At 50.8% G+C, this 22,618-nt stretch overlaps 1 protein-coding gene and 1 long non-coding RNA gene across 3 annotated transcripts in view; both read right to left on the bottom strand.

The window, feature by feature from the left end:
* Positions 1-1,429: 1,429 nt before the first annotated feature.
* LOC115595944 (basic proline-rich protein-like) lies at positions 1,430-4,682 on the bottom strand. Its single transcript, XM_030440792.1, has 8 exons — positions 4,376-4,682; positions 3,684-4,280; positions 3,412-3,601; positions 3,028-3,106; positions 2,667-2,963; positions 2,380-2,613; positions 2,159-2,262; positions 1,430-2,090 (listed from the first exon to the last, which is right to left on the bottom strand). The coding sequence occupies exons 1-8, from the start codon at positions 4,680-4,682 to the stop codon at positions 1,430-1,432; spliced, it is 2,469 nt and encodes an 822-aa protein (XP_030296652.1).
* A 5,981-nt stretch (positions 4,683-10,663) lies between these two features.
* The window catches only part of LOC115595829 (uncharacterized), a 92,050-nt gene continuing 80,095 nt past the window's right edge, over positions 10,664-22,618 (bottom strand). Inside the window, exons 6-7 of one of the 2 annotated variants that reach the window (XR_003986792.1) lie at positions 11,874-12,075; positions 10,664-10,730 (exon numbers count right to left, since the gene is read on the bottom strand). This is a non-coding gene — a long non-coding RNA (uncharacterized LOC115595829). Of the gene's footprint in view, positions 10,731-11,633; positions 12,076-22,618 lie in introns of those variants that run through there. The other variant, XR_003986791.1, reaches the window with a different exon arrangement.

Here is a 22,618-nt window from a genome sequence, read left to right as displayed (position 1 = left end):
GGGAAAATATTGGCTGAAGGTTTTCAGCTATAATCCAATTTCATGTTCATGTGCAGCGCGGCCAGAGTTCCTCTGCAGCCCTGCAGCTCTGTGCGTCTCCCTGTATGGACTCAGGTTATTCACACCTGTCATGTTGTAAAAGGAAAACTATCACCAGCTTGTGTTCACAGCACAGTTGTTCTGCAGCAGTCAGCGGCTGAAGAACTGAAGAACCAGCAACACAGAAACGTGTTTTGTGACATCACAGTGACCTTCGACCTCTCAGATCTACTCATTCATCCTTTAGTGGACGTTTGACTCAAAGTTGTTAACGTGGCAGAGAAGCAGCTTTTCATCAGGTCACGTCCTGCCGAGCGTTTCCGTCTGTGTAGGCTTTATATCTGTCTGTGTTTCATCATGGTGGAGAGCGTGATGCTGAGCTCTGCTGCTGGATACCATATAAAGAGAGAGAGGACACCACAGTCAGCAGAGACTCTCTCCGGTCTGCCCTCGTTGACCTCCGCCCGGTGGTCATGTGACCCGGGTGGATCTCACCTGGCGGCCTCCCTCAGCTCCTCATCCTGACGTCCCACTGATCTCAGCCAGCTGACTGTTGGAAAAGCTCCGGAGGAAACAAGAAATACAAACAGTGAGACAGAATGTGAGAGTGTTTGGCAGCGGCCCGCCTCCACACATGACCTACTTCTACTGCGCTGGTGAATCGTATCAGAGGAAAACAAAAGATTCTGCTGAGAGAAGCTTGGTACACCTGCAGACCTCGACAGGCTGAGGGGGAGCTGTGCAGTGATTGGACAACGACCTTTAACTGACCTGACCTGAGAACAGTCTTCAAAACACAAATGCACAAAGATACGATGGTGTAGTTATGTATCTTAAAACACACATGACTGTCCAAACCACAAGAGAAAGTGGCACTCAGTAGAGCGCATACCTCCACCAACAGCCCCTTGCCATAAATCAATCCCATATCAAACTGGAAAACTGGATAACAGATGGAGGTCTAAGAGACACGAACTGTGAACAGGTTTGGTGGAGATCTGATCAACAAAACAACCAACCAACGAACAAAACAACCCAGCAACCGGTCCACAGGCTCGTGTAGGTGACTGAGGGAGACGGTGAAGGTCTAATGCTTCATGTTACAATCTGCTCCGTTAGAAAACTGATTGTTGCATAAAGAAATCCTGTTGTTACACCCTGAAGTGTCCGGAGCCGGAACCGAGCCGGAGCCGGAGCCGGAGCCGGAGCCGGAGCCAGAGCCGGAGCCGGAGCCGAGCCAGAGCCGGAACCGAGCCAGAGCCGGAGCCTCTGGTTGGTTGTTTGTGTCTGTGTGGTGATAGAGTTGTGGTTCTGGTAGAAACAGGCTCTGTGGAGTAACTGGGTCATGATTTCTGGAGAACTGCTGTTGATTTTTCAGTCCCAGCTTCCCTCACAGCTCAGTGGAGTGATGAGCAGCAGTACAGGTGAGAGGTAGTGAGGGGACTGTCCCTTTAACAGGAGGCTGAGGCGGGTGGAGGCTGGAGTGTGTGGAGGCTGTGCGGGTGGAGCTGGGCGGGTGGAGGCTGTGCGGGTGGAGCTGGGCGGTTGGGGGCTTGGCGGGTGGAGGATGGGCAGGTGGAGGCTGGGCGAGTGGAGGCTGTGCGGGTGTAGGCTGGGCAGGTGGAGGCTGTGCGGGTGGAGGCTGTGCGGGTGGAGGTTGGGCGATTGGAGGCTGTGCGGGTGTAGGCTGGCGGATGGAGGCTGTGCGGGTGGAGGTTGGGCCGGTGGAGGCTGTGCGGGTGTAGGCTGGCGGATGGAGGCTGTGTGGGTGGAGGTTGGGCGGGTGGAGGCTGTGCGGGTGGAGGCTGGAGTGTGTGGAGGCTGTGCGGGTGGAGCTGGGCGGGTGGAGGCTGTGCGGGTGGAGGCTGTGTGGGTGGAGGCTGGGCGGATGGAGGCTGTGCGGTGGAGGTTGGGCGGGCGGAGGCTGTGCGGGTGGAGGTTGGGCGGGTGGAGGTTGGGCAGGTGGAGGCTGTGCAGGTGGAGGCTGTGCGGGTGGAGGCTGTGCAGGTGGAGGTTGTGCGGGTGGAGGCCGTGCAGGTGGAGGCTGGAGGCTGTGCAGTTGGAGGTTGTGCGGGTGGAGGCTGTGCGGGTGGAGGCTGTGTGGGTGGAGGCTGGAGGCTGTGCAGGTGGAGGTTGTGCGGGTGGAGGCTGTGTGGGTGGAGGCTGTGCGGGTGGAGGTTGTGCGGGTGGAGGCTGTGCGGGTGGAGGCTGTGTGGGTGGAGGCTGGAGGCTGTGCAGGTGGAGGTTGTGCGGGTGGAGGCTGTGTGGGTGGAGGCTGGAGGCTGTGCAGGTGGAGGCTGTGCGGGTGGAGGCTGTGTGGGTGGAGGCTGGAGGCTGTGCAGGTGGAGGCTGTGCGGGTGGAGGCTGTGCGGGTGGAGGCTGTGCGGGTGGAGGTTGTGTGGGTGGAGGCTGTGTGGGTGGAGGCTGTGCGGGTGGAGGTTGTGCGGGTGGAGGCTGTGCGGGTGGAGGCTGTGCAGGTGGAGGCTGTGCGGGTGGAGGTTGTGCGGGTGGAGGCTGTGCAGGTGGAGGCTGTGCGGGTGGAGGTTGAGTGGGTGGTGGCTGGGTGGGTGGAGGCTGTGTGGGTGGAGGCTGGAGGCTGTGCAGGTGGAGGCTGTGTGGGTGGAGACTGTGCAGGTGGAGGCTGTGCGGGTGGAGGCTGGCGGGTGGAGGCTGTGCAGGTGGAGGCTGGGCGGGTGGCGGCTGTGCGGGTGGAGGTTGTGTGGGTGGAGGCTGGAGTGTGTGGAGGCTGTGCGGGTGGAGCTGGGCGGGTGGAGGCTGTGCGGGTGGAGGCTGGAGTGTGTGGAGGCTGTGTGGGTGGAGGCTGTGCGGGTGGAGGCTGTGCGGGTGGAGCTGGGTGGGTGGAGGCTGTGCGGGTGGAGGCTGTGCGGGTGGAGCTGTGTGGGTGGAGGCTGTGTGGGTGGAGGCTGGGCGGGTGGAGGCTGGAGGCTGTGCGGGTGGAGGCTGTGCAGGTGGAGGCTGTGTGGGTGGAGGCTGGGCGGGTGGAGGCTGTGTGGGTGGAGGCTGGGCAGGTGGAGGCTGCAGCATGTGGAGGCTGTGCAGGTGGAGGCTGTGTGGGTGGAGGCTGTGTGGGTGGAGGCTGTGCAGGTGGAGGCTGTGCGGGTGGAGGCTGTGTGGGTGGAGGCTGTGCGGGTGGAGGCTGCAGCGGGTGGAGGCTGCTGTGGGTGGAGGCTGTGTGGGTGGAGGCTGTGCGGGTGGAGGCTGTGCGGGTGGAGGCTGCAGCGTGTGGAGGCTGTGCGGGTGGAGGCTGTGTGGGTGGAGGCTGTGCAGGTGGAGGCTGTGCGGGTGGAGGCTGTGTGGGTGGAGGCTGTGCGGGTGGAGGCTGTGTGGGTGGAGGCTGCAGCGTGTGGAGACTGTGTGGGTGGAGGCTGTGTGGGTGGAGGCTGCAGCGGGTGGAGGCTGTGCGGGTGGAGGCTGCAGCGTGTGGAGACTGTGTGGGTGGAGGCTGTGTGGGTGGAGGCTGGGTGGGTGGAGGCTGGAGGCTGCAGCGTGTGGAGGCTGTGTGGGTGGAGGCTGTGCGGGTGGAGGCTGCAGCGTGTGGAGACTGTGCGGGTGGAGGCTGTGCGGGTGGAGGCTGTGTGGGTGGAGGCTGCAGCGTGTGGAGGCTGTGTGGGTGGAGGCTGTGCGGGTGGAGGCTGCAGCGTGTGGAGGCTGTGCGGGTGGAGGCTGTGTGGGTGGAGGCTGTGCAGGTGGAGGCTGCAGCGTGTGGAGGCTGTGCGGGGTGGAGGCTGTGTGGGTGGAGGCTGTGCGGGTGGAGGCTGCAGCGTGTGGAGGCTGTGCGGGTGGAGGCTGTGTGGGTGGAGGCTGTGCAGGTGGAGGCTGTGCGGGTGGAGGCTGGGTGGGTGGAGGCTGCAGCGTGTGGAGGCTGTGTGGGTGGAGGCTGCAGCGTGTGGAGGCTGCAGCGGGTCGAGGCTGTGCGGGTGGAGGCTGGGTGGGTGGAGGCTGTGCGGGTGGAGACTGTGTGGGTGGAGGCTGGGTGGGTGGAGGCTGCAGCGGGTGGAGGCTGGATGGGTGGAGGCTGTGCGGGTGGAGACTGTATGGGTGGAGGCTGTGTGGGGTGGAGGCTGGGTGGGTGGAGGCTGTGCGGGTGGAGGCTGCAGCGGGTGGAGGCTGGGTGGGTGGAGGCTGTGCGGGTGGAGACTGTGTGGGTGGAGGCTGTGTGGGTGGAGGCTGTGTGGGTGGAGGCTGGAGGCTGCAGCGTGTGGAGACTGTGTGGGTGGAGGCTGGGCGGGTGGAGGCTGTGCGGGTGGAGACTGTGTGGGTGGAGGCTGTGTGGGTGGAGGCTGCAGCGTGTGGAGGCTGTGTGGGTGGAGGCTGCAGCGGGTGGAGGCTGCAGCGTGTGGAGGCTGCAGCGTGTGGAGGCTGTGTGGGTGGAGGCTGCAGCGGGTGGAGACTGTGTGGGTGGAGGCTGCAGCGGGTGGAGGCTGGGTGGGTGGAGGCTGTGTGGGTGGAGGCTGCAGCGTGTGGAGGCTGTGTGGGTGGAGGTTGTGCGGGTGGAGGCTGGAGACTGTGTGGGTGGAGGCTGTGTGGGTGGAGGCTGCAGCGTGTGCTCTGCTGTGGGGATGTGATTGAGAGATTGTGAGCAGCTCCTGGCTGGCGGCGGCGCTCTGTGAGGCTGCACGCATCAATGTATTTACTGTTCTCCTGTGTCAGTTTGGAACAGCGAGGCCACCAGCGACTCGCCAGCTTCGCTGACATCACCGGCTAAATAATACCACTTATGAGAATGAAGCCCCGCCCTGAAGCTGGAGCCGGCTTCCCTGAGCTTAATTTAGCTCTGAATCACTGCAGCCATTATGAAAACGTCTCAAAAGTGCATTCATGCCCGCTCGCCTCCAGCATCTTACCTCCTTTTTCCACACGACTCCTCACTTCACTGCAGCGCCGCCACGACCGGGGCGCCTGCAGAGGGCGGGGAGGACGCCATGTTGTGTCCTCAGCAGGGCCCGAATGTAACTGAGTACATTTACTCAAGTACTGTTTACAGGAAGTTTCACTACATTTCACTACTTTACTGGAGTATTTTCTTTTCTCCTCTCCACTACGTGTCAGTGCAGAGTGTGTAACATCTTCACTTCACCACCGCTGCAGTTACTGCACAGATTAAAGGAGCAGTCTGTAGTTTAATTAACTGCATTTACACAGTTTATACTGTTCCACTGTGTTGATATGTGGCGGACCCTGCCACCTCTCTATCTTCAGACAGTGTTCTGGGTCTTTATTGTCCTCTGAGAACAGCTGGTTGATCCACTGATGGAGGAACAGTTTGTATCATTACTAAGTAATTTCTGCCTGTACAGAACACGGAGCTCCTGTAGAGTCAGATTATACATATTTGTACTTTAGTTCAGTATTTTCTCCTCACAACACTTTCTATTATTATTATTATTATCATTATTATTATTATTATTATTACTCCACTACATTTATTATTATTTATTTGGTTATTTGACAAATGAAGAATTTTACACATAAACAACATGAAGAGTTTATAAAATATGATGCTTTGGTTTAAATTAATAGATTGTTTTGATTGATTAATGATTGATTAATGATTGATTAACAGTCGATTGACAGAAAATAAACTAATGGTGTTGATGTTAAAATATGTTAATGTGTCAAATGAAACTCTGGACCGAGTCACCGACTGAACAAAGGTCCAATCAAAAATAAAAAGTTCTCACAGATGGAAAATAAAACATGAGCTCTCAGGTCAGAAACACAGTTTACATTTCTGTCCTTGTCTTGACCTTCAGGGCTTCCGTAGACGAGTCTGGTGAGGTCAGACGATGACATCACTTCACTGTAATGAGCCTTTAATCCAGCAGAAGACGACATCATGATGTCCTCTATCATGATGAGCAGACAATGAGCAGATATTGATCAGCGGACTGTCTCTACTGTACAGCAACATCAAAGTGTACTCGAGTACTTCAGCAGTCACTTCTCTCACGTAGTCGTCGACACAAACATTTCAGAAACTCTTTGTTCACTCTGAAGCAGCTCGTTGTCGTCGGGCAGGACTGTGAGAGTCGATCAGACGCAGTGAGAGTGAGTCAGTGTGACGGCGTCCTCAGAGACGGACCACACAGGCTGAGAGACGTTTAAAGAGCAGAGAAGAAGAATGTCAGACATCCGACAGCTGATGGAAAATCTGGCCGGTGAGATGAAGGAGAGTTGTGAGGGTGAGTCGGACCGATGGGCTCGGCCTCGTCTTCTTCACTCAGAGTCTGATTAAAGTGTTGCTGCTCGCTGACTGATGTCGTCTTCACTGGGACTGAAAACAAGTGAAGCCGCTCTGTGCTGCACCTTTGAAGCAGATGTGAGGCTTCAAACAGGATGGCACCTGAAGCTGAGCGGCTCTGGGGAATATTCAGGTGGATGGAAAAGAACATTCTTGGAAATCACAAACTGAAGAGGTGTGAGAGCAGAAGGCGCTGCAGTGGCATTGTGGGTAACCCGGGTTTATTTAGACTGGGTTTGTAGGCCATCACATACCAACAGAGCCTGCTGGCATGGCGGCTGCAGAGCTGTGCTCCACAGGTACACCGTCACATTCACTCTGCTCGCAGAATAATAAATAAAGCTGGTTATCATCAGTCTACAAATCCATTTTCACAGGATCCTACAAACCTTAACATTTCTACACTGAGAGTGATTAAACACATCAGGCAGCAATGATTCAGAATCCGTCAGGTCGGAACGTTTGTTTTAACTCAGCAGCTCCTAAAATCGCTACGTTTGTGAAGGGAGTCTGGTGCTGTGGAGGCGAGCGTGGCTTCACTTCAGTACATCAGCATCCACGACTTTCACACAACAACAGTATGTGAGAGAATGAACAGAGGAGAGAGAGAATATGGTGTGAAGCTCTTTGTGATTAAAACAATGGCTGTTGGTGACTCCACACTCACACCGGCTCTGACTGAACACGTGTTTTTATCTGACCAGCAGGAACATGAGACTTTGTCTTCAAACCTGCTGGAGGAGGAACTAAAGAGAAAAGTGTGTTTAAAGGGGTTAAATGTTGATTTGATGGAGCCGCTACACAAAGAGGTTTTGAGTGAAGATGGCAGTTTGACAGACGCCGTGTTTTGTGTTTTTGTGTGGCGTCCACCTGGTTACACACTCGGTGACATCAGAGTTGTGACTCCTCCCACAAAGTCCTTTCAATCAGCTGACAAAGACACAATCAGAGAACTTCAGCGCTGATCAAAGATCTTTAACATAGTGAGGCTCGGAGCGGTGCTGTGGATGTGGCAGCTGCAGGCGGCGTGCGGCCTTTGAAGCAGTGGAAATAAGACTCGGCGGTGCATTTACATCTTCCACGGCCCGTCGATTGTTTGTCTTTTCATCGCATTAATCCCGAGCCTTTCTTCATCTCTGATCCTTACAACAACACTGGCTCTGAGAACTAATAAATGGAAGGGTTTGATTTCCGTCGGCGGTGCCAAACACCACAGGCTCACCTTCACGGTGCAGGGGTCAGGACGGAGCGCTCGGGCCCCTGAAGACTGAGGGGCCGGACCGGGGGCCGGGGGAATGTTTACCCACGGGGCGTTCCCTTATTGATCTTATATATCGGTGCTGGGCGGAGAACCATAACAGATAAGCACAGGGCGAGTGTTATAACACGGATCATGTCAAAGCAGCTCGCTCTCCGCGCCGTCTTTTATTTCTAAAGCTGGAGTCGGATCGACGGACGGTGGGAAACTCAGAGTTTAACCCTGTGAAGTCGCAGCTTTCAACAGCCGCTCGTTTCATAATATTTATCAATGAGTCATTGTTTCAGAACAAAGACAGAAACAGAGCGAGAGCAGATCTGCAGCATGAGAGCTGCTCGACGTGATGACAGTAAACATGGCGTGATGACTGAACACACCCGCGAGCTGCGACGCATTCAATGACTTCTGTGAAATAAACAACTGCTGTCAACTTTTCTGTCTTCATGACTTCACTCTGCTTTTATCTGCTCTGTTATTTAGACAGCCTAGCATACTAGCTTAGCCGCTAATCCCCCACAGCTAACGCAACCTGGCTAACTGTATTATGATAGTTTGTGTAAACGTTCTGCAGATCTTATCTCATCTTTTCATGTCACCACCTGAGAGAGTTTGGTAGAAACATGTTCACGTTACAGGTGCTGCAGAACAGGAACCCTGGACGTGCAGTCGAGCTCAAGCAACCGACCAAACAACCAACAACAACTATGTTAAATCTGGTCTGAGATCAGTTAGTGATGTGTTCTCTGCTGCAGACTGAGATCACAGCAGACGAGCTGACGGAGACATCTGATGTTTTAAATCAAGTCTCAGCTGCTTCAGGTGTTCAGCAGAATGCTGCAACTCTGTTTGACTGTGAAGCTCCAGAAAGATGATGTTTGGGTGACCTGGTCCTTTAATCCCTCCAGCACTAACTCAGCTGTAGGAACCGTCAACGCCGCCCTGACTGGAGGGAGAGACATGAGAAGAGTTAAGTGTTTCACTTCAGTGTATCTGATGAGAGTCTGATCGATGGGCAGGTCCGTCAAACATGAGCTCACGACTGAGCGCAGGATTTCTGAGATGTTCATCTGTATCCGTGAAATCGAGCTTCAGTCCGAAGCCAAACGTGTGCTTTGGGTTACAGCGGAGACAGAAAGCTTCTGTTCTTCTGTCTCTCAAACGTTCCCACGCGTCACCGCGGCCCAAACCTCCACCAGATTCCACCAGCAGCTGGAGAGGAATCAGAACAACAAACGTTCATTACTGAGAAGCTTTGCTATCTTTCTCCTGGAGCTCCGTCCTCAGACAGGTGGAGCGTTATCTAACCACCGTCTCTCTGAACTCCTTCCTGCAGGCCTGTTTGTCTTTCCTTGAAGCAGCTTTGTTTTCTTGCAGAGGAACATCAACACTGGCTCACACTCCGTTGCGTAACTTCTTTGTGAGAAAGAGGCGTGAGAACGGAACAAAAACAGATAAATCAGAGTCATTTATTTCTCTGTTTGTCACTTTGTCCTCACAACTCATCAGCAGCTCTGAAATATGAAGAAAACATGTCAGCCTGTAGATCAGCGCCGCCACACAGACTGCAGCTCTGTCTTCTCCCATCAATCAGCTGAAGTGGAGCAGATTTCATTCTGACACCGACGATCATGAGGACGCAGCGCGAGTTTCACTTCCCGGACCAGAACCACCGTGTTCTGTCAGAACCCTGTCAGCTGGGACCGTCCTCAGGTGATCAGTGAACAGAAGCTCTGGACTCTGCTGATGCTGACTGAGAGGTTTTAGGTCCAGAGACCGACAGGAACTGATCCTGAGGTTCTACAGACTGACCCAGAACAGCAGAGAGGCGTTCAGGAGCAGGGGGCTCTGTGGGAGAGAGGAGCTTCTGCTGGTGCACTCTGACCTTTTTATCTATCATGATCCTCCCTTCTGTCTTTACTTCCTTCCTTCCTTCCTTCTTGTCTTGCACCCTTTCATCTTTTTTACCTTATTTCCTAGTTCCTTTCTCCCTTCCATTCCTCCTTGCTTTCTTCTTTATGTCTTTCCTTCCTTCCTTCCTTCCTCTTTTTCCACCTTCTTACTGCACATCCTCCCCTCCTTCCTTTTGCCTTTCTTTTCCTCCTACCTTCCTTGTACCTCTCTTGCTTCCTCTCCTTTCCTTCCTTTCCCCCTATCCGACTTCCTACCTTTCTACCTTCCCTCCTCCCTGTCTTCCTTCCTTCCTTTCCTTTCCTGGTCTCAGTCAGAGGCACAGTGTGTGTTTTCCATCCAACAGTCATCACTGTCAGTACTTGTACTTGAATACAGCAGTACAGTTACTTGTAATAGAGTATTGATCCGTGTGTCACAGTGAGTCTTCATCTCCCTCCACATCTGCTAGAAACGGACAAACATCGTCTCTCCGGTCTGAGGAATTTTTCCGGAGACTTTTCTTTCCACAGAATCAGTTTATTTGGAAAGACGCAGGAGGAAGTGAGCGTCCAAACAAAGAGCAGCGATTGTAAATCTGAGCGTGGATCCATCCTGCAGGTGTGTGGGCGACCTGCCGGGTCGGGCCGGGCCGGGCTGGGCCGGGCCAGACGAGGCGTGGGCGGAGGTCTGCGTCTGATGGACGGACAGACCAGCGGACGGACTGACGGACGGACTGACGGACGGAGGTCTATTTAAGTCAAAAACAGACTCAGTTTATTATACCACCCAGAAGAGACACACACACACACACACACACACACACACACACACACACACACACACACACACACAGACACACACACACACGCACACACACACACACACACACACACACACACACACAGAGACACACACACACACACACACACACACACACACACACACAGAGACACACACACACACAGAGACACACACACACACACACACAGAGACACACACACACACACACACACACACACACACACACACACACACACACACACAGTGGTAGACGTACTCAGACTTTTACTTCAGTATTAATACAGAGTACATGATTAGAATATACTGATAGATTATTATTATTGTTATTATAAAGCAGAGAACTCCTCTCAGGGTTAAATCTACAGAATACAGAGTGGTGCTGACGGGTCGGTACCTCGTCTGGATCGGAGCCTCCTGGTTCTCCTTGCATCAGTGTTTCCTGTGCAGCCGTGGCGTCCTCGTGCTCGTCACCTCGGGCTGCTGTGAGAAGATGCAGAAAGTTTCCCGGTCTGATGACGTAATGACCTTTTCATTGTGTCTCGCGTTAACGTCACTGCAGACGGAAACATGGCTGAACGGCGTCTCCGGCATTTGCTTTTGGCGAGCGTTGGCCTTCTGCTGCAGTCTGAGTGACATCCCGACACTCCTGAACGCAACGACCCAACCACAGTGACGGACTCAGAGGCGACACCGTGACACGGCTCGGGTCTGATACCTGAACACGTGGGCCCGGAAACCACGAGTGACCGTCACCTCCGGCACAAACACAAAGCAGGTGGAGCAAACATCCACACAGATCTCTGTGTTGTGTGTGTGTGTGTGTTGCATAATAATGTGATGGAGCGTGTTACGTTTTATTTACTCCCTCTTTGACAAGCTGAGGATGGAAACGTTCCACACGACTGAGTCACCGTCAGTCTGCTGCTCCTCATCCTGGCTTTTATAAAAACAGAGGGAGTTCATTTACCATTTATGATAAAAGGATTAATAACAGCGTGTAACGATGGAAAGTTACTGCGGACGTGCTGCATGCTAACACTGTTAGCTCAGCGGCTACAGGGACGAATTCAGCTTAAAAAAGGCTGTAATTTGTGAAAATGTCTTTATGTGGAAAAAACAGTTTTCGATTATTAATTTGTGTTCTTATAGATCAGTATAAGTAAACCTGATAATTCACTGATCAAATCAATGATTTAGCTGCTACCAGTAATATTATAAATGTTAAAATACTGAAGTGACTCAGAAAAACATCATTTTAGTTTTCAAAACACAGTTTAGTTGTAAAAAATCATTCAATTAAACAAATCTAAGAACTACAGAACCAATACTTTTATCACTGCTCATATTCGTATAATCTCATGATATTATAACTAAACCTGTCAAAATACGATATCTCCCTCTGAGGTGATGATGACGAGAAAATACTCGTCTTTCAGTGATTTATATGAATTCTTTGCATTTTTCGGAACCTTTTTGTCCCTCGTCAGACTCCGTCGGTGTTCCTCTGACCTGCCTCGCCTCGTTAAACACTTCAAACGTCTCACCGCTGTATAACTGACACACACACACACACACACACACACACATTCCTGCACACAAACTTTCTATTTTTAGGATTTTCACCTCCTGAGACGTGGAGTTAAAGGGTCACCGCTGCCCAGATGTGTTTCCCATCCAGACCGGCAGCAGACGACTCCACCACATCGTGTTTTCTATTTAAAGAGAAGTGTCTTCACCTCACACAGCGGTCTGATGGAGCAGGGCCTCGCACGACCACGACCAGCTGACGAGAAACATCCTGGAGCTCTGTCGGTCTTTAAAATGCCTGAAAAACAGACAAAAACAAATCGTCTACAGGTAAAGAGGAAGAAGAGTTTTTTATAGTCTTTACAGCCGGGAGCGTGTCTCTGAGCTGCAGCGTGACACCAAGACAAAAACTGTGATGAGACACAAGTTAATAAAACAGTAATTCTCCGTTCACACTGGACAAACAGTAGAACAGATGTCTACATGTCGTGACCCGGGTGAACATGCTAATGTACTCCCCTTTACTTCCCTCCACAGCAGCTCCGCTCCTGTCCTGTCTCTGTACGAGCAGACGTGTTATCTTACGGCTCTAAACAGCCACGATTACAGATTAATATCCTCTTTCATTGTTGCTCATGAATGTCCAGACATCAGCGACGGGTCTTTTCACCGACTTTGTGCTGAGTTGGGTGTGAACGCACCTCGCCACCTCCTGATGAGAAACTCACTCACATGTAACGTGAACGTGTTGCAGAAACGTTGTATGACAGAAATCTGAACATTTCTGTGGCGACTGGCCGTCAGTGACTGTACACAAAGACTCGAGGTTTGTTCCTGTTTAATGTGGGAGAACACGACCTGCCGTCGATGGATGACGGATGAAGCCCACTTGTATAAATCCGGACCTTTAATCGGCCGTTTACATCTTGAACAACTTCCTCCTCCTGGTTTCATCTCTGTCAGCTGTCGTCCGTCCGTCCTCACCTCCCTTTCAGCAGGATTTCACTTTACAATCAAACATCTCTGCTTCAACATCAACATGTGGTCACTGCTGGACCGATACGCAGCGATTATCAGCCGTCTGCGGCGCCGTGAGCCAACCTCTGCTGGAGCGATTACAGCCCGGCAGATCTGCAGTCAGCGTTTACTCTGAGAGAACCCGAGCGCCTGGAATGAAAACAGGAGTCCAGTGATGGCGTCCTCTCCCCACACATCATCATCATCATCATCATCATCAGATTGTGTTGCATGTTAACGTCTGAACGCTGGTGATGATGATGATGATGATGATGATGTGGTTTCAGTCTGTTTTGTTGTTTGTATGTTTGCTTAGAAACGGCAGCAGAACACAAAGACAGGAGATCAGTCTGACACCGTCAGTTTAAAGGGACAGTACACCCAAAGTCTGTGATGAACTGAGAGGTCGGGTACAGAGTCGGACCTGCTGGAGGAATGTCAGGTGTTTCTGTTCCGTTCTGTTCTGCTGACTGGAACAGAGGAATTGTTTGCATTCAGCCAATCAGACCGTTTCATTTCACTTCGTTCTACCACTGACTGACTCTCAGCTGTCAATCACGTCCTAACAGCCCGCCCCCCTCAGATCTAACTGAACGTGAGGATAACAAAGTTTATTCTGACATCAAAAAGTTCCAGATGAAAAACAGAAAGCCTCTCACTCATCAAGTACTCGAGTAAAGGTAGCGTCTGTGTGCAGCAGCAGCAGCTCTGCTCGTATTGTTCGCTCTGCCTCATCGTCTCATTTAAGCTGCAGTCGTCTTTTTAAAACCACAAGTCTAAACACACTTAGCCCCGCGGCCGGCCACAAAAGCCTGCTGTTCACCTCTGCCTGACCAACATGCACCCGTCATGTTTAGAAAATAACCCTGCGGTCCAAAACACACAGCCCACTCCACCGCTGAAATAAATCTCAATTTCCCTCGGCCACTTTCTTCATTTAGCAGTTATGTAATGAATCCTATCAAAGGCTCCGAGTCCGACAGCTTCTCCCGGCCGGTCGATGCGGATCACCGGACAGACGGACGGGTCTGTCGTGACGTGTTAATGATGCTAACATGTGGATCGGTCGGAGCGAGCGCTCACTGTGATCATTATTCCTGCGCTCAGCACACCCACGTCAAATTTAATGGAGCTGTCAGAGGAGGCTGAGGTGTGGTCGCCAGCCATTTTCCAAATAATTACCCTTCACAACAGAGACGGTATTGTGCCGAGCCGAGGGCCTCCGAAAACTAGGTGAACTACGCCGAGCAGGGCTCCGACCTGCAGCTCCTCCATGTGTCCGATGATCCTGCCGGAGCAGGAACATGAACACAAGCTGGAAATAATCACACTTCCTGTTGTACATTACTGGTACTGGGTCGGTTCTGTGTCCCGAACCCAAAACAAAGAAATGAGGAGGCGGAGAAACACTCTGAAGATGTGTCCGTCAACCAGAGAGGACGCAAGCTCGTTACGTTAACGTGGACGTCCTCCACGTCACCTGACCTCCAAGTATGTGAGTCTCAGAGGATGTTAAACATTCAACACATTCACCCTCCAGTCCAGAAGACAAAAATACTGGGTTCTTCCTAGAACAATGAACACCATCCTCCACTGTCCTCCACTGTCCTCTACCGTCCTCTACCATCCTCTACCGTCCTCTACTGTCCTCCACTGTCCTCTACCGTCCTCTACTGTCCTCCACTGTCCTCTACCGTCCTCTACTGTCCTCTACCATCCTCTCCGTCCTCTACCATCCTCTCCGTCCTCTACCGTCCTCTACTGTCCTCTACTGTCCTCTACCATCCTCTCCGTCCTCTACCGTCCTCTACCGTCCTCTACTGTCCTCTACTGTCCTTTCCATCCTCTCCGTCCTCTACTGTCCTCTACCATCCTCTCCGTCCTCTACCGTCCTCTCCGTCCTCTACTGTCCTCTACCATCCTCTCCGTCCTCTACCGTCCTCTACCGTCCTCTCCGTCCTCTACCGTCCTCTCCGTCCTCTACCGTCCTCTACTGTCCTCCACTGTCCTCTACCGTCCTCTACCGTCCTCTACTGTCCTCTACCATCCTCTACCGTCCTCTACCGTCCTCTCCGTCCTCTACTGTCCTCTACCATCCTCTACCGTCCTCTACCGTCCTCTACTGTCCTCTACCATCCTCTACCATCCTCTACCGTTCTCTTCCATCCTCCACTGTCCTCCACCGTCCTCCACTGTCCTCTACCGTCCTCCACTGTCCTCTACCATCCTCCACTGTCCTCTACCGTCCTCTACTGTCCTCTACCATCCTCTACCGTCCTCTACTGTCCTCCACCGTCCGCCACTGTCCTCTACCGTCCTCTCCGTCCTCTACTGTCCTCTACCATCCTCTACCGTCCTCTACCGTCCTCTACCGTCCTCTACAGTCCTCCGTCCTCTACTGTCCTCTACCATCCTCTACCGTCCTCTACTGTCCTCCTGTCCTCTACCGTCCTCTACCGTCCTCTACGTCCTCTACCTCCTCTACAGTCCTCTACGTCCTCCGTCTCTACATCCTCTACCGTCCTCTACCGTCCTCTACCCGTCCTCTTACTGTCCTCTACCATCTCTACCATCCTCTACCCATCTAAATCATACACTGTCCTCTACCATCCTCTACTGTCCTCTACCATCTCCACTGTCTCTAACCATCCTCTACATCCTCCACTCTCCCCTCCTCACCATCCTCTACCATCCTCCACTGTCCTCTACCATCCTCCACTGTCCTCTACCATCCTCCACTGTCCTCTACCATCCTCTACCATCCTCTACCATCCTCCACGTCCTCTACCATCCTCCACTGTCCTCTACCATCCTCCACTGTCCTCTACCATCCTCTACCATCCTCTACCATCCTCCACTGTCCTCTACCGTCCTCTACTGTCTTCCACCGTCCTCTACCGTTCTCTACCATCCTCCACTGTCCTCTACCGTCCTCTACTGTCTTCCACCGTCCTCTACTGTCCTCTACCATCCTCTACCATCCTCTACCATCCTCCACTGTCCTCTACCGTCCTCTACTGTCTTCCACCGTCCTCTACCGTTCTCTACCATCCTCCACTGTCCTCTACCGTCCTCTACTGTCTTCCACCGTCCTCTACTGTCCTCTACCATCCTCTACCATCCTCTACCATCCTCCACTGTCCTCTACCATCCTCCACTGTCCTCTACCATCCTCTACCATCCTCTACCATCCTCCACTGTCCTCTACCATCCTCCACTGTCCTCTACCATCCTCCACTGTCCTCTACCATCCTCTACCATCCTCTACCATCCTCTACCATCCTCCACTGTCCTCTACCATCCTCCACTGTCCTCTACCATCCTCTACCATCCTCTACCATCCTCCACTGTCCTCTACCGTCCTCTACTGTCTTCCACCGTCCTCTACCGTTCTCTACCATCCTCCACTGTCCTCTACCGTCCTCTACTGTCTTCCACCGTCCTCTACTGTCCTCTACCATCCTCTACCATCCTCCACTGTCCTCTACCGTCCTCTACTGTCTTCCACCGTCCTCTACCGTTCTCTACCATCCTCCACTGTCCTCTACCGTCCTCTACTGTCTTCCACCGTCCTCTACTGTCCTCTACCATCCTCTACCATCCTCTACCATCCTCCACTGTCCTCTACCATCCTCTACCATCCTCTACCATCCTCTACTGTCCTCTACCATCCTCCACTGTCCTCTACCGTCCTCTACCATCCTCCACTGTCCTCTACCGTCCTCTACCATCCTCCACTGTCCTCTACTGTCCTCTTCTGTCCTCTACTGTCCTCTACCATCCTCCACTGTCCTCTACCATCCTCCACTGTCCTCTACCATCCTCCACTGTCCTCTACTGTCCTCTACTGTCCTCTACTGTCCTCTACCATCCTCTACTGTCCTCTACCATCCTCCGCTGTCCTCTACCATCCTCCACTGTCCTCTACCATCCTCCACTGTCCTCTACTGTCCTCTACTGTCCTCTACCATCCTCCACTGTCCTCTACTGTCCTCTACTGTCCTCTACCATCCTCCACTGTCCTCTACTGTCCTCTACCGTCCTCTACCATCCTCTACCATCCTCCACTGTCCTCCACTGTCCTCTACTGTCCTCTACCATCCTCCACCATCCTCTACTGTCCTCCACTGTCCTCTACTGTCCTCTACCATCCTCCACTGTCCTCTACCATCCTCTACCATCCTCTACCGTCCTCTACTGTCCTCTACCATCCTCCACTGTCCTCTACCATCCTCTACCATCCTCTACCGTCCTCTACCATCCTCTACCATCCTCCACTGTCCTCCACTGTCCTCTACTGTCCTCTACTGTCCTCTACCGTCCTCTACCATCCTCTACCGTTCTCTACCGTCCTCTACCATCCTCTACCGTTCTCTACCGTCCTCTACTGTCCTCTACCATCCTCAACTGTCCTCTACCATCCTCTACCGTCCTCCACTGTCCTCGACCGTCCTCTACTGTCCTCTACCGTCCTCTACTGTCCTCTACCATCCTCTACTGTCCTCTACCGTTCTCTACCATCCTCTACCGTTCTCTACCATCCTCTACCGTTCTCTACCATCCTCTACCATCCTCTACCATCCTCTACCGTTCTCTACCATCCTCTACCGTTCTCTACCATCCTCTACCGTTCTCTACCGTCCTCTACTGTCTTCCACCGTCCTCCACTGTCCTCTACCGTCCTCTACTGTCTTCCACCGTCCTCTACCGTTCTCTACCATCCTCCACTGTCCTCTACCGTCCTCTACTGTCTTCCACCGTCCTCTACTGTCCTCTACCATCCTCTACCATCCTCTACCATCCTCCACTGTCCTCTACCATCCTCTACTGTCCTCTACCATCCTCCACCGTCCTCTACCATCCTCTACTGTCCTCTACCATCCTCCACTGTCCTCTACCATCCTCCACTGTCCTCTACCATCCTCCACTGTCCTCTACCATCCTCCACTGTCCTCTACCATCCTCTACCATCCTCTACCGTTCTCTACCATCCTCCACCGTCCTCTACCATCCTCTACTGTCCTCTACCGTCCTCTACCGTCCTCTACCATCCTCCACTGTCCTCCACTGTCCTCCACTGTCCTCTGCTGTCCTCTACCATCCTCTACTGTCCTCTACCGTCCTCTACCGTCCTCTACCATCCTCCACTGTCCTCCACTGTCCTCCACTGTCCTCTGCTGTCCTCTACCATCCTCTACTGTCCTCTACCGTCCTCTACCATCCTCTACCGTCCTCTACCACCCTCCACTGTCCTCTACCATCCTCCACTGTCCTCCACTGTCCTCCACTGTCCTCTGCTGTCCTCTACCATCCTCCACTGTCCTCCACTGTCCTCTGCTGTCCTCTACCATCCTCTACCATCCTCTAACGTCCTCTACTGTCCTCGATAGTCCTCGAATGTCCTCTACTGCATTTCTTTACTGTTTTTGTTGTGTATCAGTTGTTTCTCTGGACCTTTAGGACCTATTGTCTCATTTTGTTGACACAGTCTTTCTTCCTCCACCTGTGTGGCATTCACTGACTCTTTATCTGCTGTAAACTTTGTTGGTTGTGAACTTGACCCGACACTTTTTTCCTGGTGACAGACAGACGAGTCTGACGGGTGGTCAGTGTTGTGATGTCTCAGAGGAGACAGTCTGACCTCAAGTCCATCTTCCAACCAGACCAGTTTCCAACAGGAAATACCTCTGCATGGTCCACCTACCTCTGAGACAACGAGCCGAGCTGAACTCTGAAGCACTCTCAGGATTTTATTTCACTCCAGACGTCTTTTCTTTATTCGACTTAAACAAAACTGTGATTCAAGAAGAAAGACAGACAGTCGAGGTGAGAACTCAGGAAGCCACAAAAGACTGAGTCAAGTTTTAAGATGAGTGCATACCTCCGCCAACACCCAACAGTCTCTGTTAATTAAATCAAACTGACCTCAAAATGTAGAAAAATGAAACAGAATGGTGGAGAAAGAGAAATAATTATATACCGTAATGATTTTAGACATTTACACAAGAAAATCATTAAATAAATGTCTTTTTATCAACACAACTGTATTTGTTAACAGAAAAAAGTCTTTGGCGCCCCCTGTTGCACAAAAATTACTGTATTTTTATTTTTAATCAATCAATTAAACTATGAATGATCAGCTATATTGATAATGTTTTTTCAGGGAATTTTCCCTTTTTTTCTGGGTTTTGCTGACTAAACAATGAAGTGTGTTTCAGTCGAGCATCAACAACATCCGTCTCCTCAAACCTGAGGAGATCCGATGATGGCCGCCATTTGATTGACAGCTCATTTGAGCAGATATCAGCTTCTATGCCCGCCCTGGAGCCTACAACAGCCAATGAGTGATGGTGTAGACAAGTGACCCACTCTCTCTTCTTCCTTCTCTCTGCTGAGCCAATCACACACCAGCCTCCATATGATTGTTGCATCCTGCAGCCAATGAGAGTTCAGATCCAATAATACAGTTTATATCAGTTTTTAAAGCCCTCAACTTGGATTTGATGCAAGTTCATGTAGTTTTCTGTGTTTTGCTCTTGGATAATAAATGTTTTCCTAGCTCAGCTCTTGTTTCTGAACTGAACAAAGTTAATGATAATGAAATGAAGAACTATAATGAGTTTCTGCTCCTGTTACTGAGAATAATAAATAAATATTTCAGTGTGTTCAGACTCCTATAGATTATTGACAAAACCCAACAACATGTCTGTCCTCAAACACCAGTGTTGGATGAACTTTGGACTGTGAGAGATGTTTAGGATCATTTTATATAAGAACAAGTTTAACATGCTTTTAAATCCATGTACAGATGAAGGACCTCTGACATCACAGCGCTTTATTCAGATGAAGGTGTGCAGCGCTGACTGAAACCTCCTGCTGTTTGGTCCTTCCTCCATCAGGGGGCGCTGTGTGGAGGTGAGCTGGAGCTTTCTGGGCCTCAGATGAAATTACATAATTCTTGGAAAGTTTTGTTCAGTGGTGGTGTGGAAAAATTAATTGAGGCTCCCTCAGCGTGGAGTTATTTTAAGACGTGCTCAATCAGAGCGGAGTGATACAAACACTCAGCAGCCTCCTCCGTCACACACGTCTTCATCTGCACACTGAGTACACTCAAGTCTTCTGCAGGAAATATGTGAGAAAAATATGTTCAAGGACTCTTTTCAAGGCTCCAGATCTGTGAAATAAAAGAAGTGAGGTCTCGTCTGCCAGCCTGCCAGAGTTTACAGCGGATTGGAAGACGTTCAGGATGAAATACACCCACTCAGCTCAGCGAATGCTCTGAAATTAACTGAGGGAGTAAATAAAAATCATGCACACACACTGTAGGTGGAGGTGGTGGACTCTACTTCACTTTACAACATATAAACCACCAGTTACAGGCTGAGTTTAACTTCTGAAGGCAGGGACGTAAAAATGTCTTCCAAGTCCTCCAGCAGTGGTTTCAGATCCTGAGAATTTTTTATTTTTGTGTTATTTTACGACATTTCTGAATTATTTCACAGTTTAGTCGAGTGCAGCTCCTCTGTTCGCTTCTCTCATGTGGAAATAAAAATTTGTCAGATTCCTCTGCAGCGTCTGAATCCAACAAGAAGAGGAGCAGGGAAAAAACTCAACAATGGCAGCTCTATAAAGTCAAACACATCTTTAAAACTTCAATCAGATTTGATGTAAAGTCAAAGTTTAATTTGTGATCTGTGAGGAGAAACAATCATAGTGACTGTAACTGATGGATCACTGCCGTTTACAAAGTTTGTACTGACATCAGTGCAAGTGTCTCCCAACTCAACAACTCACTAAACTGAGTGATTTGTTAAAGGAGTCTGGTGATAGAACGTCTGCTGAATGAACAAAAGGCTCTAATATTGAAGAGCGGGACAAAGAAGTGCCTCTGTGTGTTGCTACTGTGTTGTGTATTTGTAAAATGTCTTTCATCTGTGTGATTCACGACACAGTTCAAACAGGATCAATACAGGAGTTCTCTCTCTTCATTCACTAGCAGACAAAGGTTTTATGTAATAAGGTCCCATGAGGGAACCTGAAGGGGGCGGGGCTTCAGCTCTGTAAGACCACAGTACGGAGGCCTGAAGGTGCCAAAAGCAAAAATAAATACAGGGCTAAAAATTACACAATTAAATGTCTGTCTGTATTTATTTTACTTCATTATTCTTTATTTACTTTTGCACTGAATTTACCGTTCATGACTTTATGACTAATTTATTTACATATTCATTTATCTATCATCTCCCTATTAATTTCAAAAGCTTCATTATTTCAGTTTCATCCACGTTTGTGTCTCTACGCAGACGAGACGGGACTCAACTTATTATTCAATTGACATCAGAGATTTTTTACACAAAATACAGAAAAATAAAAAAAAATAGAAATATTAATTCATGTCACATTTTATAAATTAATGAATGCCTGTTTTCTACTGAACATAATTTCTGCACATTTATTTATTAACTTTTTTATTTAGTCAGTTTCAGTCCTCAGTAATTCTTTTGTTATAAACTGCAGAAATCATCATTAAAAACGTGACAATATTTTTTCAGATGAAGGGAGTACAGGTGTGCGCGGCGGCGACACACGGACGACGCTGTAAATCAGACCTCAGAACAGCAGAAACAGAAACAAACTCGTCGGTTGCCATGTTGACTTCATGCAAACGAGGCTGTTCCAGCTGAGCGGCGTTCCCTCCTGAACTTCTGTTGGGAAACAAACATCCATGTGATCAGGTGGAGCCGCTGCGGTGTCACCGACAGACACCCAAAACACGCATTACAGCATGCAGGGGGAATTCTGGGCCGGGATTGGTCGACGTGGGCGGACAGGTACGAGCCGCGCGATGCGTCGAGACCACACAGAGCCGACGCGCTCACGCTTCACGTCGCTGAAGTTTCCTCTTGTAAATATTTAGTGCTGTCGGTGTCTGAGGCCGCAGCTGGTGTGTGTGTACGTGCACACACACTAAAGCCTCCAGGCCAACTTTAATTACACTGTTAGCAGTAAAGAGGATCTCTTTCATGTGGTGCATACCTGTCTGCAGGTATTTCTGCAGGGGGAACGTCTTTATGAGCCGCCTTCAGTCGGAGCATGTTCAACATCCCAGAATCCATCGCATTCATGTAATCGCCGTGACCCAGAACTGAGCAGGGCTTTGTTCACAACACTGGGAACTACTTTGTGTAGCACGTCAGACATTTCACAGCCGAGCTCAGCGAGGTTTTAACACTTAATCTCATCAAGAGTCATTCTGTCGACATCGAGTGAGAGAGAGGACAGAACAACCAGTCACACCTGACATCAACCTGCTTCTGATGTGATGTCACTTCCTGCTCCGTATAATACAAATCCTTCCATCACTGATAAACAGACTCCATGTTTTTTTGTAGAACATTTGCTGAATGAACAAGAAGGTCCAAATAATGCAGAATGAGTCAGAGACAGAGTTTCACAGAGTTTATAAAGTGTCTCCAACTCAACAACTCACTAAACTGACACATTTGTTAAGGGAGTCTGGTGCTGGTGTTACCGGTTCAATGGTCGGATCAGTTGTCTTCTTCTTCTTATTCTTCCTCCTCGGCCACCTCTGAATGTGGTCTGAGTGATCGGGTCTGAAACGGGGCCTTTCACACCTGTGATGGGGTCACTCAGGGCGGATGTTGACACCAGGTGTGAACTGCCATGAAACACAGTTTGTCGTATGGACTCGTATTGAGAGTTTCTGCGCTCTCCGTCTGTCAGTCCTATAAGTGATGAATTACGGAGGATAAGTGGAGGAAGACAGTGACTGACCACAGGCACACCGCCGCAGACCAAAATGA

The sequence above is a fragment of the Sparus aurata genome, chromosome 14, assembly GCF_900880675.1.
Source record: "Sparus aurata chromosome 14, fSpaAur1.1, whole genome shotgun sequence".
In the NCBI taxonomy this organism is placed as follows: Eukaryota; Metazoa; Chordata; class Actinopteri; order Spariformes; family Sparidae; genus Sparus; species Sparus aurata.
This window is presented reverse-complemented; position numbering and strand designations above follow the sequence as displayed.